The 13,981-nt window shown below is 38.1% G+C and overlaps 1 protein-coding gene across 2 annotated transcripts; it reads right to left on the minus strand.

Moving 5' to 3' along the window:
* Positions 1-1,793: 1,793 nt before the first annotated feature.
* Positions 1,794-13,699, minus strand: RIOX2 (ribosomal oxygenase 2). Of its 2 annotated transcripts, none has more exons than XM_083361610.1 (10): positions 13,516-13,699; positions 9,443-9,875; positions 8,109-8,228; positions 7,655-7,783; positions 7,145-7,248; positions 5,932-6,034; positions 5,267-5,432; positions 4,803-4,891; positions 4,289-4,393; positions 1,794-2,404 (listed from the first exon to the last, which is right to left on the minus strand). In XM_083361610.1, the coding sequence occupies exons 2-10, from the start codon at positions 9,869-9,871 to the stop codon at positions 2,246-2,248; spliced, it is 1,404 nt and encodes a 467-aa protein (XP_083217736.1). In that variant the 5' UTR covers positions 9,872-9,875; positions 13,516-13,699; the 3' UTR covers positions 1,794-2,245. The 2 variants fall into 2 exon arrangements, with proteins under 2 accessions (XP_083217736.1, XP_083217735.1); XM_083361609.1 differs by having other exon boundaries at positions 1,794-2,407.
* Positions 13,700-13,981: the final 282 nt, after the last annotated feature.

The following is a 13,981-nucleotide window of genomic DNA, read 5'->3' on the forward strand; positions in this document are numbered from 1 at the left end:
TTTGGAGGCTTTGCAGAGTCCTCAGCCGGGAACCTCTTCTCAGCTGTGTGAGCCCGAGAGTGCGGAGGATGATGACCCACAGCTGGCCCTGTTCAAGGACGCCCGACGCAGGAGGCAGACGAGCAGGGACAAACAAAGAAAGGCTATGGGACTCCTCGGGAGGAGGCACAGGGAGACCACGCCCTGAGCTCTCTATAAAAGAAGTGTTTGGGGAGGGGCTGGTTGCTGAAAGCAACTTTTCCGTTTGAGAAGTCAAGCTCTTGTATTTTTGTAACAGTGTAATTAAAACTTGGCAGAAGCCTTTTGGTCTTGGACGCTTTCCAGACTCTTCTTTTGATTAGGGGTGCGAGAAGAGGGCTGGTTCAGAACAGTTCGTTTTCATAACATCCGTGGGTCTCTACCTCCTAGCCAGAAGTTGTTTTGCCACATGTCCTATCAATAAAAACAGCTATCAAGTTCCAGATCCTAAAGTAAACCTTGATGCGTGCTGCCAGGGAAAGTATGAGGTACAATGCTGCTCAGCTCTACGAGCTACAACCCTGTAGCATTTTGTTGTAAAATAAATCATGTTTTTACTTTTTGCATTTATTTGATGTAACCAAGGTATTGATATTTTAATCTAAAACATTTAATAGATGGATTTATATGTATACTAAAAACAATAGATATATTTGATAACACACCTTTTAAATAAATTGTTCTTTCCAGCAGTTATCCTTACTCCCTTTCTGATAAGATCATCTGATTCATCAATGTTATAGCTACAGCTCCAATCCTATGTCTCCTTTCTTGAAACTCATTACTACATAAAGCTGTAATCCTAAACATAAGAAAGACTAGATAAATACAGTGACAATTATTTCTGAGAAAATATCTGCAAGATTGTACACTCAGCATAATCAATGCAGATTATGGAAGCAAACTATTTAATTAGTTTTTTCTGGATATGCTGAGGATTATAGCCTTACAATGAAGTGATATCTATTCAAGAGATTATCATAAAATTATCTTTGAAAGAAATCTACCATAGTGCATTTTTATTTTTATTTTATTTTATTTTTATTACATTTATATCCCGCCCTTCTCCGAAGACTCAGGGCGGACTAGTTGGGTTCTAGTTCAACATGGCATTCTTTTCTGTTGATTTTTGGGAACAAGAACCATCATGCTTTTAAAAGGCATTTGGGAACTGTCACAGGTTCATGCCCTATATTTATGATGGCAATTAAACTATGCTAAGGTTTTATGAAGTTTTATTTGCTACTGTTATGCAGAACTTTAAAAAGAATTTTCTCATTTTGTTCTATGCTAAAATGAAATAATCCTTTAAAATAGCACAAAGGGAGTTTTTATAAAGACAACTTCCTATTATTTTTTTAAAAGATCAATAGGCTAGTTTACAAACGTTACCTCCAAATGACTTCATATATGGGATGTATAAGTAATTATCCATGCCATAAGTTGCACTATATTTTTCAAACCAACTTTGTCACCAAAGTAACACACATGCTGAAGAAGAAAAAGGGAGACGTATTGGTGGCTTGGAACTTTAGACTAAAATATATGTAGATTCAAAACTGCATAGGGAATACGGCCAAAAGGTTTCCACTCAATGAAAAAGCAATCAAACACACTCCAACTATTCCCACACTGGGTTAAGAAGGAAAAGATACTAAAAGTCATAATTTTCATTCTCCTGCTCATAAGCTTACATGGTTAGCAACATGCTGCTTCTGATATTCATGGACACAAGATAAGATGCTACACAAATTGTAGAATTTTCTTCACTTAAATTTATTATACTGCATGTCTTGGCTTCATTCAAAGAACACACTACTATTCACAATATCAGATGACACTTTAGGAAGCAAATTTAATTAGCACAAATAAACAACTTTCTGTATAAAGTCATCACTGACCCCAATTATATATTTACTACCTTAAATGTGTTCTTATTTTGCACATTAAGAAATCAGGCAGACTCCTGCTCATATTTCAGATTTATATGTTTTCATCCCTAAATTCATAACTATCTGGCATTTTGAAAAGCATCAGATGCTTCACAATCTTACTAAATGCCTAAGACTTTGTATGAAAGCCTTTTAGGAATAATTTCTATGTAATATGCTTTGCCTAGTTATCAAGTCCTTGTTCATTAAGGTGATTTACCTTAAGGTAATTTAGTAGACTCTTCTACACAAATACAAAATATATAAGGTTTCATAACTGTGATGAGAACCTGTCTTTAGATTACTTCAACAAGGCATTCAGTCCACAATGATATCACTAAGTTCTCTTTTTCTGCTTCTGAATCAAGATTAAGGTCCTTAACGCAAACAGCATCACAGCTCCATATTTGTTTCAGTGCATCCATGTGAGAAAGAGGAAATCGTAATCCATGTGCCTTCTTAAAGAAGAAAAATGCTTGTTAAAAAAATCAAGTAAAATTAAACATTAGTTACATATAAATTTACAGAACATATCAATATGTGCTCTGACCTAATAGTAACTCTATACACAATTATTAGTATAACTAGTGTTTCAGTTGGCTAAGGCTCATGCTGGTTATAATTATTGTAGGAACCCAAGTGTCATGTATCAAGATATCCCATAAAATTTATAAAGCTATAGTGGAAGAGAACTATATGATATATGTGTTGTCCATACGAAGTACATTAAACCACAATTTTCTAAGTAACAGTTGAAGACATTGGAATCACAAACTGCATCAAGCCATAAATCAAGTTACAAAGACTACATCCATATAACATATCAAATCAAAATCAAACTACCATTATGTTTAGGATACAGTATGCAATCATAGATCTAATTCTAGAAAACTATTCCAAATGAGGAGAAAATGTGTAACATACTTGCAGAATGGTAACACAAAATGATGATATAGTAGCATGTTTATGAGAATTTATTTCCTGGAGTTTGGAGGGGGGGTTTTTGTTTTGTTTTTTGGGGGGGGTTTAACAATCGGTTGAAGAGACACTAAATTTCTTTCCCAACTCAAATTACTTACACAATATTCTTATAGTTTCATTTATTACGTTTGCTCCTTATGCCAAAGAAGATTGGGTAGCATATGGTGTTTCCCCATTTCAATTAAGAAGAAAATTAGCATCCAAAGATATGACTTACCAAGACTTCTAAGAACTGCTACAGTATGTAAGCTAACCAGCATACACTGATATACACATGTACATAAATGCATATACAAAACCATACTCCTAAATATTTGAGCCTGAAATAAGTTATTATTTCTATGCTCATCCTCTAAAAAAGAAATGGAACTTTCTTTTTTTGTCATGGCACTCACCCTCTAGAACCTCCTGAAATTATATTGGTCCCAAGTTTGCTGGCCTTCCAATAGCATTGAAAACGTGGTTGTTTGACCAGGCATAGGAGTCAGACCTTAATGAGGCCAGGGTGATTTGTCATTGCTTTGTGGCTGCCATCTCTTTTTTAATCTTTGATTATACACAGTGCTTTATAGTTATTTTTATTCTTCCAATTATAAATTTACTTTGTCTCCCAAAGTCACTCTGGCAAGAAGGGTAGCCAAATAAATCAAAACGTATAAATAAAGGTTACATATTCGTCCTGAGATCATGTATTCACACATAACATAAAGAAGGTGCATCTATGAACTACATTTATCTACAAAAAAGGGCTGAAGAAGAATCTCAAGCAATTTGAAAAATGAGGAAAAATGAACTATATGAAATTTGTAAAAAGATGTATGTACAGCTAGTCCTCGACTTACAACCCATTCATTTAGTGACTGTTCAAAGTTACAATGGCATAGACAAAAGTGACTTATAGCTGAAACTCACACTTACAACCATCATAGCATCCTCACGGTCCCATGATCAAAATTCAGGTGCTTGGTAATGGGCATGTATTTATGACAGCTGCAATATCCCAGGGTCAAATGATCACCATTTGCAATCGTACCAGCCATCTACTGACATGCAGAGTCAATGGGGGAAGCTGGATTCATTTGACAACTGCATTCACTTGACAATTGTAGCGATTTGCTTAACCACCATGGAATAAAAGGTCATAAAATTGGGCATGACTCACTTAATAAGCATTTTGCTTAGCAACAAAAATTCTGATCTGAATTGTGGTTATAAGTCGAGGACTATCTGTACTCCTGACAACTGCAAAGGAGAAAATATAGACAACAATGCCACTTGAGAAGAGATGTTTAGGATTTAAAAATAATAAAAAATGGACTGTAGCACTATTAGATCTGCTAAACAGAAATAAAACCAACCTCTGCTGTTTCTTCTTTATTCATATTGTCATTCCCCATCATATGGATCTGCCTTTTATTCTTTAAGCAGTGATAAACAAAAACCATTTCTCTGACTGAATCATTCTGAAAAAACATAAGAAATATGTTTTTATACATTAGCCAGCTAGTATATAACGTAAAAGCATTTTCATACAATCATTTCTCCTCTTCATGGCTGGGTGAATAACTAACTTTCATTTATTATTTGTGGTGATTCTTAATTATACTCGGTATTATTATTATTTTTTACAAATGTAATGAGATTTCTGACCTTATCTCAGTTGATAATTCAACTTTACACTGTGTAGCCTTTTAACCTTCTTAAATGCTAGCACTTTCTATTTATGGAACAGAGCAACAGTATTACTATAATACAATTACACAGCTCAATTAGATGATTTTGGGCACAACTATGCATGCAAAGAACAGCGTGCTGACCATAGAGATGGCCTCATGGGAAAACATGTTTTCTGTCTTCCTCCTTTGTACTCACCAGAAGATCTTGTTCTAATTCTGTTGTAATTATTGTGTAGTCTTTAAACCTTAGCCTGATTGTGCTATCAACTTTTGGTAGAGGTCCATCTAAAAAAAACAAACAGCATCCACATTATTTGGAAGAGAAAAGCTGTTAGGCAACATTTAACTACTTGTCACACTCAAACTAAGAAAAGCAGCTGCAGCTACCACAAAGACAGACAATGTCTTCTTCAGGTGGTCTGCCTGGATGAGTAGTGGAGACTCAAGAGGCTGCTAATGCAATCTTCCACAAATCTCCTTATTAATAAATATAAATTGAAGCATGGATTTTTTAATGTAGTAACTGTGTTGTCTCTTTAAGTATGAATTCTTGCAAGCTGCTTCCATGTGGTTGGTTTTTAAATATTTTATAATTATGATCACAATAAAAGTTGTCCCCTTATTTTTTGAAAATATATCCATAGGGAATTTAAATGTCACCTGGAGTGAGAAAATCAAAATCAGTTGCAATAAACGGAGGTAATCTGCTCGTAATAAAATCTTTTTTCATATAGGATGATCTCAGTTTCTTCCCATTTTTCAAATGGACTTCAAGGCGTTTCAGGAAGCTACTTAACTGCTTAGATGAATCAGATAAATCCATTTTCTAAACAAAAAGACAAGAATAACTTGCTAAAAACCTGAAATGAGAACTTAATTACTACAGAGGCCATTCATGGAATGATAAAGGAGACTTGTGAATGCTTTATACATACATCCAAGAACACAACATATTTTTTAAAATGAAAATGTACATTTCATATTCAGTTTTAGATTATTTTTAAGTTTTAAATTTTTGTAAGAAATATATTTGGAACATAATTGTTCTATGATCCTGCCATAAGCTGACAAAGCAGCATGAAAAATATCCCATTAGAAATATGGAGGACTCGTTAACATACTGCTTTCACATAAAGGCATTTAAAAATAAAAACATTTTTAAGATCTTTTGCTAAGAGTCAAAGCTCACAGTTCTCACAAAAATAGCATCATGGAACTCTTAGTGGTGATTAAAAGGAATTACTTTACAATTGACACCGTGGCTACGAAATTTGCTTCTAAAAGCAGACAAACAAATTATTTTTCCTTTAGCCTCGCAGCTTTACCATTAACAATTGCCTTGGAATGTTCTTTCGAAACTCAGCATCTTCTTTTGCTATATCTAAAAGAAGTCCAGGAACCATGTCCAGTAAGTAATCTCTCCAAGAGCTGGCATGCACAAAACAAATTAAAGTTATTAAGAACAAATAAGATATTAACAATCTACAGAAATGTTTCTTATTGAAGATAAAATGTACCTAAAGCATAGGGGCCAAACTAGCAAAACTCAGAACTTCACACCATACATTCAGACTTTCACAGAAGTCCCATTGACATCAGAGTGAACTCAGTTTTACCATTGTGCTTGGACTGTATCAGATAGCATGTTTTGGAGAAAGGATGACATCGAACCTATGGCTCCCAGCACTGTCTGGATCCACCTCTACCTTGTACTCAAGGTCTTGAGCACCTTCATGTCATTTAGATTCCTGATTTTAGTTTTCTGTGAAATGAATGCTTTGTGCATGTCCAACTTCTCCCTGCCACTATTTTATGACACCTTCCATGGCAGTTTCCCAGATTCAAAGTATTGTAAATGGTTCTAAAATGTTAAAACATCCTTGTGATTTTCTTAAAAACTTGGTTGTCTCCTTCCGTAAGAGGCAGACTGCCGAACTTTCGATTAATTTGCAATTTCAAAGAGACCTTTAAGGGGACCCCAAATAGAAAGTGGTGAAGTGCTCAAATCCCACTAAAAAATTAATTTTTCAATGTACATGAACATGAAAAGCCAAGGAAAGGCCCAAGAAAAACAACTGAGTTAATAAATGTTCTGAAGTGTTCTTGCCTATGCTACATGTCTGATGTCTCCCCGTAGATTTTCAGAAATATTCAACCTGAGGGACTATGAAGTCCATTCCAAAAGTTATTTCATCAATAATTTGGAGGTACTTTTCAGGCTGTAATTCTTACTGAAACATCCAATCACTTTCCAGGTTCCATTTCTTCAATGACCATGGGACACTAACTTCTAGGATACATTGATGCTTAGCTGAATCCATTCTTCCTACCACCTGTATGGTACAGTATTTCCTGTGCTGCTGGGTACTACACAAACCCAAACATAATAAAGCAATTTCTGCACATAATAGCAAAACTTACCAAGTTTTGTTTTTAACACTTTTCTGGTATGACTACAGTATCAACATGCCAACAACTGTTTAATTTCAGTAAAATCATCAACCAAATTATACTAGAAATATAATACAAGATGCTTACTTGTTCTGATACGTGCTAATGGTAATATGAGTAGAATGAGATATCCCAAGAGGAGTGTCAGCTTGATGAATTGTTCCTCTTGGAAAATACAACATGTCTCCTGGCTGAAAGGAAATGCAAGCATAGTAGTTATAATAGGAACTGTAAGTGCTGATGTCCAAGTTGTAATGTTTGCCTACCTACTGACAATAACAAAACGGTGAATATATATTTTTGTCATGACATAAGCTCTCATTTCATGCAGCGCTATATTGGAATAAAAGCAGATTTCAAATTCTACATCTTAACTACACTGGACATACAGAACAGATTCCTTTTCTTTTTTTAACGTGCTTTTTCAATTTATGTTTGAAATTAGAAAATCCTCTGAACATATGTGACAGGCAAAGGAAAAAGAACAGTAATGGGATATGTTGTTACATGAGTATAAATGTATTCTGAAAACATTAAATTAAGTCTATTCTCTTTTTTATGGCTTAAGAATAAAAAGAGAGATTTTGCATATGCTACCTTTAATATGAAATCATGAGTTGGAGTTCCAATTCTCTCTTCAGGTTCAGCATTGTATTCTTGAGCTAGAGGTACAGTTGGGCGGTAGAGTCGCCAGTGTTTCTCCCCTTCAAGTTGTAAGATAAACACCTACAAGTGCCATAAGTCAACACACATCAGAATACCCTACAGTAAATTGTACCTTTACCTATTCTTTCTAAAGAATACACATTTATGGCAGCCAAATTCCACAAGGAAATTTTAATAGACAGCAAGAATTTTTCATTTAAAGCAAAATGTGCTTGTAGACATATGCTCAGCATCCAATATCAGTTTTTATCATGAAGATTATCTAATTTATTACAATTCAACTTCCATATTTTTCAGTCCAGAGCATATGTGACAACTCCCCTAAAATTTCTGTTCTTGAAAATACCTGAGCAGAAAATTTACACGCAAATAAGGGTCTCTTTACCTCAACATCATCATAGTGTGGAGGTAGGCCTTGAGATCCAGGAGGAGTAATGTAAACATTAGATCCAACCAATGAGCCAAAGTAACATTCCAGTTTTTCTTGTATCCTCCAGAGCAAATCCTTATTTTAATACAAAAGAAATAACTTTAACAATGGAAAAGCAACTATCATTTATCATACAAATCTGCATTCTACTATTCCAAATATGGCAAGATAAGACAAAAATTGTGTATTACTCAGGAGAAGTGAGCCTAAATAAAGCTCACCAATACCTGTATTAGCTGAGACAAATCAAATGTTCAAACAAGCAAAAATTAAAGCAAAAATAGTAAACTTTATCTTCTTTAGCAAACTTCTGTGTAGGTCATTTTCAGGACCCTGGCAATACAAAACTCTTCTGACATTTAAATATACCGCGCCAAGACTTGGCCAATCTAACTCCATTTGGCTAGAGAGCAAGCGAGGAACAGCAACTGAGAATGGTTAAAGAAAGGAAAGTCCTAATACAATTATGTTATCCTCATCGTTATGAGGCTACTAAGAAGCCTCAGCGTATGGAAATATCAGCATATTTGAGGAAAACCTAAGATCTGTGTATGACAAGGTTACTTGTGAGAAAAGGTTGATCAGCAAATAATTCCAACGAAATCAGATAATAGCTATAGATTAATGAATGCCTTTGGAATAAGAAGGAAAAATGTAACTGGCTGGGCACAATGGAGAGGATCCCTCCACATCATGTTACATGGTGGATCCCAAGGATTGAAACAATGATATCATAGTTACTTCAGCTCTACTGGAAATGAATTAAGGCTTTATACAGAGGTTATAATTTTGAACTTATATTTAACCAATCCTAAAATTCAAATAGGTTCTCATTCATAAAAAGTATTAGGCATCCTTCATGAAGCTTCCCTGCATTCACACAAACCCACAGCCATTTTCCCTCAGTTGCCCTGTGCTCACAGCCACCTGTGGCCTCTCTGCACTTGTTGCAGCACTGTGATCTCCTTCCCCCTACCTCCCTTGCACCAGCCCATGGTCTCTTTCCCCTTGCCATGGCTCATGTGTTGGGTCAAGGACTCTCCCACCACCCATGGCACCCTCATACTCCTTCCCTAGGATAACTGCTGCTTAACAATCTATGTCTCTTGGGCTTATGATGGCAAATAGAACTGCTGGGATTGTTGTCATTACATGATAAATTCATGTATTGTTGCACTTTACATTACTTAAAAACAGCTATCCGGGTTCCCTTTGATATCATAACCCAAGGACTACTTGTAATGTGAAATGATAAGTCTCAGCAATGCAAACCATTGTTCTTTATTTACCTTAAATCTCTGTGGCTGGTGAAATTGTATTGTAGCCTTTTTCTGATCGAAATGTTTCTTCAGTTGTGCATAAGTTACTTTTCCACCTTTATTAAAAATAAGTTTTTTGCCATTCATACATCTACAAATATTGATGTCTTTTCCATAATACAAACCTAGTTTGACTAGGTCTTTCAAGTCAGCTAACTGAAAGAGAGACTGATAATATGAGGCCACGGAGGAGTCATCTCTCTGAAGCAACAGTGGCTTCTGTTCCCAATATTCTCTAAAAAATTCATCCTCTTTGACAGGAGCAATCAAACTCTCAAATAAGCTCTCTGGATTATCATATTTCCAAAGCAAAGGACCAACTGCTTCTGTTCTTGCTTGCTTGCTTGGCAAATCTGGTTCCTTCTCTATTTTAGCTCGTCTTCCTCCTTTCTTGGGCATGATGCTATACAAGAAACAAAGAAATAAACACCTGATTTTATACTTATTTCAACAAAATACACCCAACAAGTACATTCAAAGTTAATTTTCCACATAGATAGGATGACATAACATAATGTACTGAAACCAGTGGATTTTATTTCTGTGCAAAGTTGCTTAGGATCAGGAAGCATAGCCGCACTACTAGATTCAATTTCCAGCAGTTAGATTCTGTTCAACATTTTTTTTTGGCTTTATATTTTGTTGTTCCTTTAATGTAACTACAAGGAGGCTTATAAAACTTAAACCCTAATTATAAAATTTAGAACATAGTATCAACATCTGTAAAACCAGTTAGTCCCCCCCAAGAAATCTTTAAGTTTTATTCACATGGAATCACTCACACCAATTCACTTATCACCAGAAATCCCAATATTGCAAATCTGAGAACCCCGCAACTAATCTAAAAGTACGTCATCATCCCAGGTATTAACAGAGGTGATGACAGATTGCTGTATGAAACATACTTCTTTGGAATGATACTCCACAGAGGGGAAAAAAAGCTTGCAGAAAAATATGTGTTAATTTTTATCACCATCATTATCATTATTACACTGCTCCTACCACTAAAGGAAGTGTATAGAAACATTTTTTTAAAAAATGCAGAAAACATCACAAAATACAACCACAGAGAACAAATCCTTTGAAGCATAAAAGCACATAAAATAAGAAACAGGGCAGTAACATAAAGCTTCAAAAGCCCACTTGAGTAAAATTGTTTTGAGAGCTTTGAGAAAGTGTCAGGGACATTTACCAACACTTTAGCTACCACAATGGTGGCAAACCTATGGCACGCGTGCCAGAGGCAGCACTCAGAGCCCTCTCTATGGGGACGCATGCCATCGCCCCAGCCTTGCCTCCCCCTGCGGCCCCCTCACCAGAAGCCCCCCTGGAGAATCGCCCCTGTGCACAAGGAGCAGCGCAGCCAAGGACATGGCAGCCTGTCGGGGGGTCAAGACTCCACCCTCATGCCCTGTTGCATGCAGCTGATGCTGCAGGGCGCGGGGCGTGGCTGCCATGGTACTGCTGGGCCGCTTCGGCGATCCACAGCGGGCCGTGGAGGCTATGAGTGGCCCTGCGGGTGGCTGGGGTGGAGTTAGGGTGGGGGGCAGGGCGGGTTTTGAGCACTCGGTTTCAAAAAGGTTCGCCATCACTGAGCTAGCATAAAGGCCTGCTTTTGTGCCCACAGTTCCCTCACTTACCCAGTGGATAGGACCTTCAACAGGCTCTCTCAAGATTACCTAAAGGGTCGGCAAAATCATTCTGGGAGAAATCGTCCTTGACACAGCACAAAGCAATGTTATAAAGGGCTTTATAAGTAATAACCAGTATTTTTCATTTAGCCTACAAGTCTTACCTGTTCAGAAACCAAAGAACTGGAATGTGTGTGTAATTGTATGTAGTCAGTCCTTTTTAGGCTTCTAACAAGGCACTGGATTAAAACAGCAGACCCCTGCTGTTTAATCTCAGGAGAAAGGCAGAATACATCAGCATAATTCTGTATTAAAGAGTACCTGAAATGGCAACCCTGGGCTGTTAACTTTAGATGGAACAATTTTTGATTGGGAGCTACCCATAGTTAGTTATAAGATGGGAGGCTATATAAATATTTTACATAAATAAATGAATCCTTTTCCTTATTGCAAGGTCAAGAAAATAACAAAGAAACATAAACTTGGTTATTGTTCATTATTTACAAGTTCCCTGTATTTGTCAGTTTCAACCATCTTCTCACAAATCCCTTAAAAATATGTGGTTCCCAACAGCTATACAGCTTCTATAGTTCTAGTATACAGGTCCTTATTAGTTGCATAATCATGGCAGAGGCTGTATCTTTCCTCCTGGGCTTTTGCTGCCCTCTTTTCCAATCTGTTTATTTCACAGTATAAGATGCCATATGGAATGCAAGATGAGGACTCCAGATGGCTGATGATATGCTGAAGTAAAACCAGAAAACCAATTATGGCACTTGTACAGATCAGAAAATCACTATTTGGCAATAACTCACAGATGTAACAGAAGCAGAGCAGTTTGGCAATTAGGATCAAATTCCAGTGTTGCTTTATGATGGTTCAAGAAGTGGCTATGGCTTTAATCCAGTAGTAAAGTAAGACAGACTCACTTCAGCTACATTCAGTCTACATAAAACTAAGTGTTGTTTTCATTAATACTTAAATCCAGTCTCTTCTCCATGAGTTTGTGACAGGCATGCTGTCTTGATTGAAAACGGAACAAGTTTGTGCATCAGAAAAGTACACACACACACACACCTACACCTTTATCGGGTTAAGAATTTTTTTTATATCATTTCCAAATAGCATACAGGTCAGGCAAGATGATCGATAAGGGGGGGAGAGGGGAAAGTGGCTGTTTACCTAGGCCAGGGGTAAGCAACCTCGGCTCTTTTATGACTCATGGACTTCAACTCCCAGAATTCCTCAGTCAGCACAGCTGACTGAGGAATTCTGGGAGTTGAAGTCCATGAGTCATAAAAGAGCAGAGGTTGTCTACCCCTGACCTTGGCTTTCTCCTTTCCCACCCCCCCTGCTTGTTGATCATCTTACCTGATCTGCATGCTATTTTGAAATGGTATCAGAACATTTTTTTTTCTAATCCCCATAAGTGCGTCGGTGGCTGAGGGGTTCTGTTTTAATTATTGTTTTAAGATAACTATCTTCTGCATTTGGGCAAAATTAGGGTTTAATTTGTTTTCAATATCTGTATTTGCGCATTCTGTTATTTATGTCACTGTTCACCGCCCTGAGTCCTTAGGGAAAAGGGCGGTATACAAATCAAATATATAAATAAATAAATAAATAAATAAATAAATAATGCAGGAACGTATTCCATTTTCAATCAAGCATGCTTCTCACAAATTCATGGAGAAGAGACTAAATGTGAGTAATAACGAAAAAAAACACCTAGGCTTATCCTTCTACTATAATCACAGCAGCAGTGTTGCTTTTAATGGAAATCTACACCCCAAAGATTGGGGAGAGGTGGATACTACAGTCTGGAAGACCCTTTTACTGGGAGCGACACGTCCTCATATCCTAGGCTCCAATACTCCTAAGATCTGCAAAGGGCCAAACTCGCAGAACAGACTTCATTCTTCTGCACCAGGTCCCTTTCCTTCCTCTTCCTCCGAATGAGCAAAAGGTATGTTTTCCTTCCTACAATAGGTACCGACGTTTACCGCAGCGTTTCCCAACCTTAGGAACTTGAAGATGCGTGGACTTCAACTCCCAGAATTCCCCAGCCAGCATAGCTGGCTGGGGAATTCTGGGAGTTGAAGTCCACGCATCTTCAAGTTCCTAAGGTTGGGAAACGCTGGCTTACCGGGAAGAACAGATTTCCACGTCGATTGGCAGGCCGCTTCCCGTCCCCCAATTGGGACAGCAAGCTTCGGAGCTTCCCAACTCCCTCCGAAACACGGGCGTCCCGGGAAGCTCCGAACATGCCCATTTCAAGAACGAGGCTTGAACTGGTAAAGAAGCGCGGGAGGCCCTTTGCAGAAAACATCGCTCGATCCGACAGCAAGGTCTGGCAGCATTCGCCGGGGTGGGGGGGGGGGCAGGGGAAAGGACAAAAAGGACCGGACTCACACAAGCTGCAATGGACGAAGGAAGCGCCAGCCTCCCTTTCGGGAAGCGGGCAAAAATAGCAGCTCCCGCTTCTGGTCCCTTCGCGCCCACTTCGTCCCGACCTGAGCCGCTTATAGCATTCGGCTATGGAAGGGCGCCGGCGGCCAAGCCACGTGGGCTGCAAACGCTGGCAAAGGCCGCTGCTCGGAAGGAGGAGGAGGCGTGGACGCGCCCTCCCGTACTCGAAGCGGACTTGTTGCTTTTACCCGCCTATCAAAGAGACCAGGCGGGGCGTTAGCTTTCCTGACAAATGATGGGAGAGCGACGCCTTCGCGGTCTTCTGTGGCACCGAGAGCTTCGGCTTGGGGTCTTCAAACTCGGCCCTTTTATGACTCATGGACTTCAACTCCCAGAATTCCTCAGCCAGGCACCCTGTCTGAGGAATTCTGGGAGTTGAAGTCCATGAGTCATAAAAGGGCCGAGTTTG

The sequence above is a fragment of the Vipera ursinii genome (genome assembly GCF_947247035.1).
Source record: "Vipera ursinii genome assembly, chromosome: 4".
Taxonomy (NCBI): Eukaryota; Metazoa; Chordata; class Lepidosauria; order Squamata; family Viperidae; genus Vipera; species Vipera ursinii.

What these genes read in the sequence shown, in the direction of transcription:
- RIOX2 (XM_083361609.1), bottom strand. Translation starts at nt 9,871, where the DNA reads ATGCCCAAGAAAGGAGGAAGACGAGCTAAAATAGAGAAGGAACCAGAT. An exon ending in ACCAGCCACAGAGATTTAAG is followed by an intron (nt 8,229 to 9,442) that starts GTAAATAAAGAA and finishes TATTAAAATAAG; the next exon opens with GATTTGCTCTGGAGGATACA. An exon ending in TTCCAAGGCAATTGTTAATG is followed by an intron (nt 5,433 to 5,931) that starts GTAAAGCTGCGA and finishes CTTTTTGTTTAG; the next exon opens with AAAATGGATTTATCTGATTC.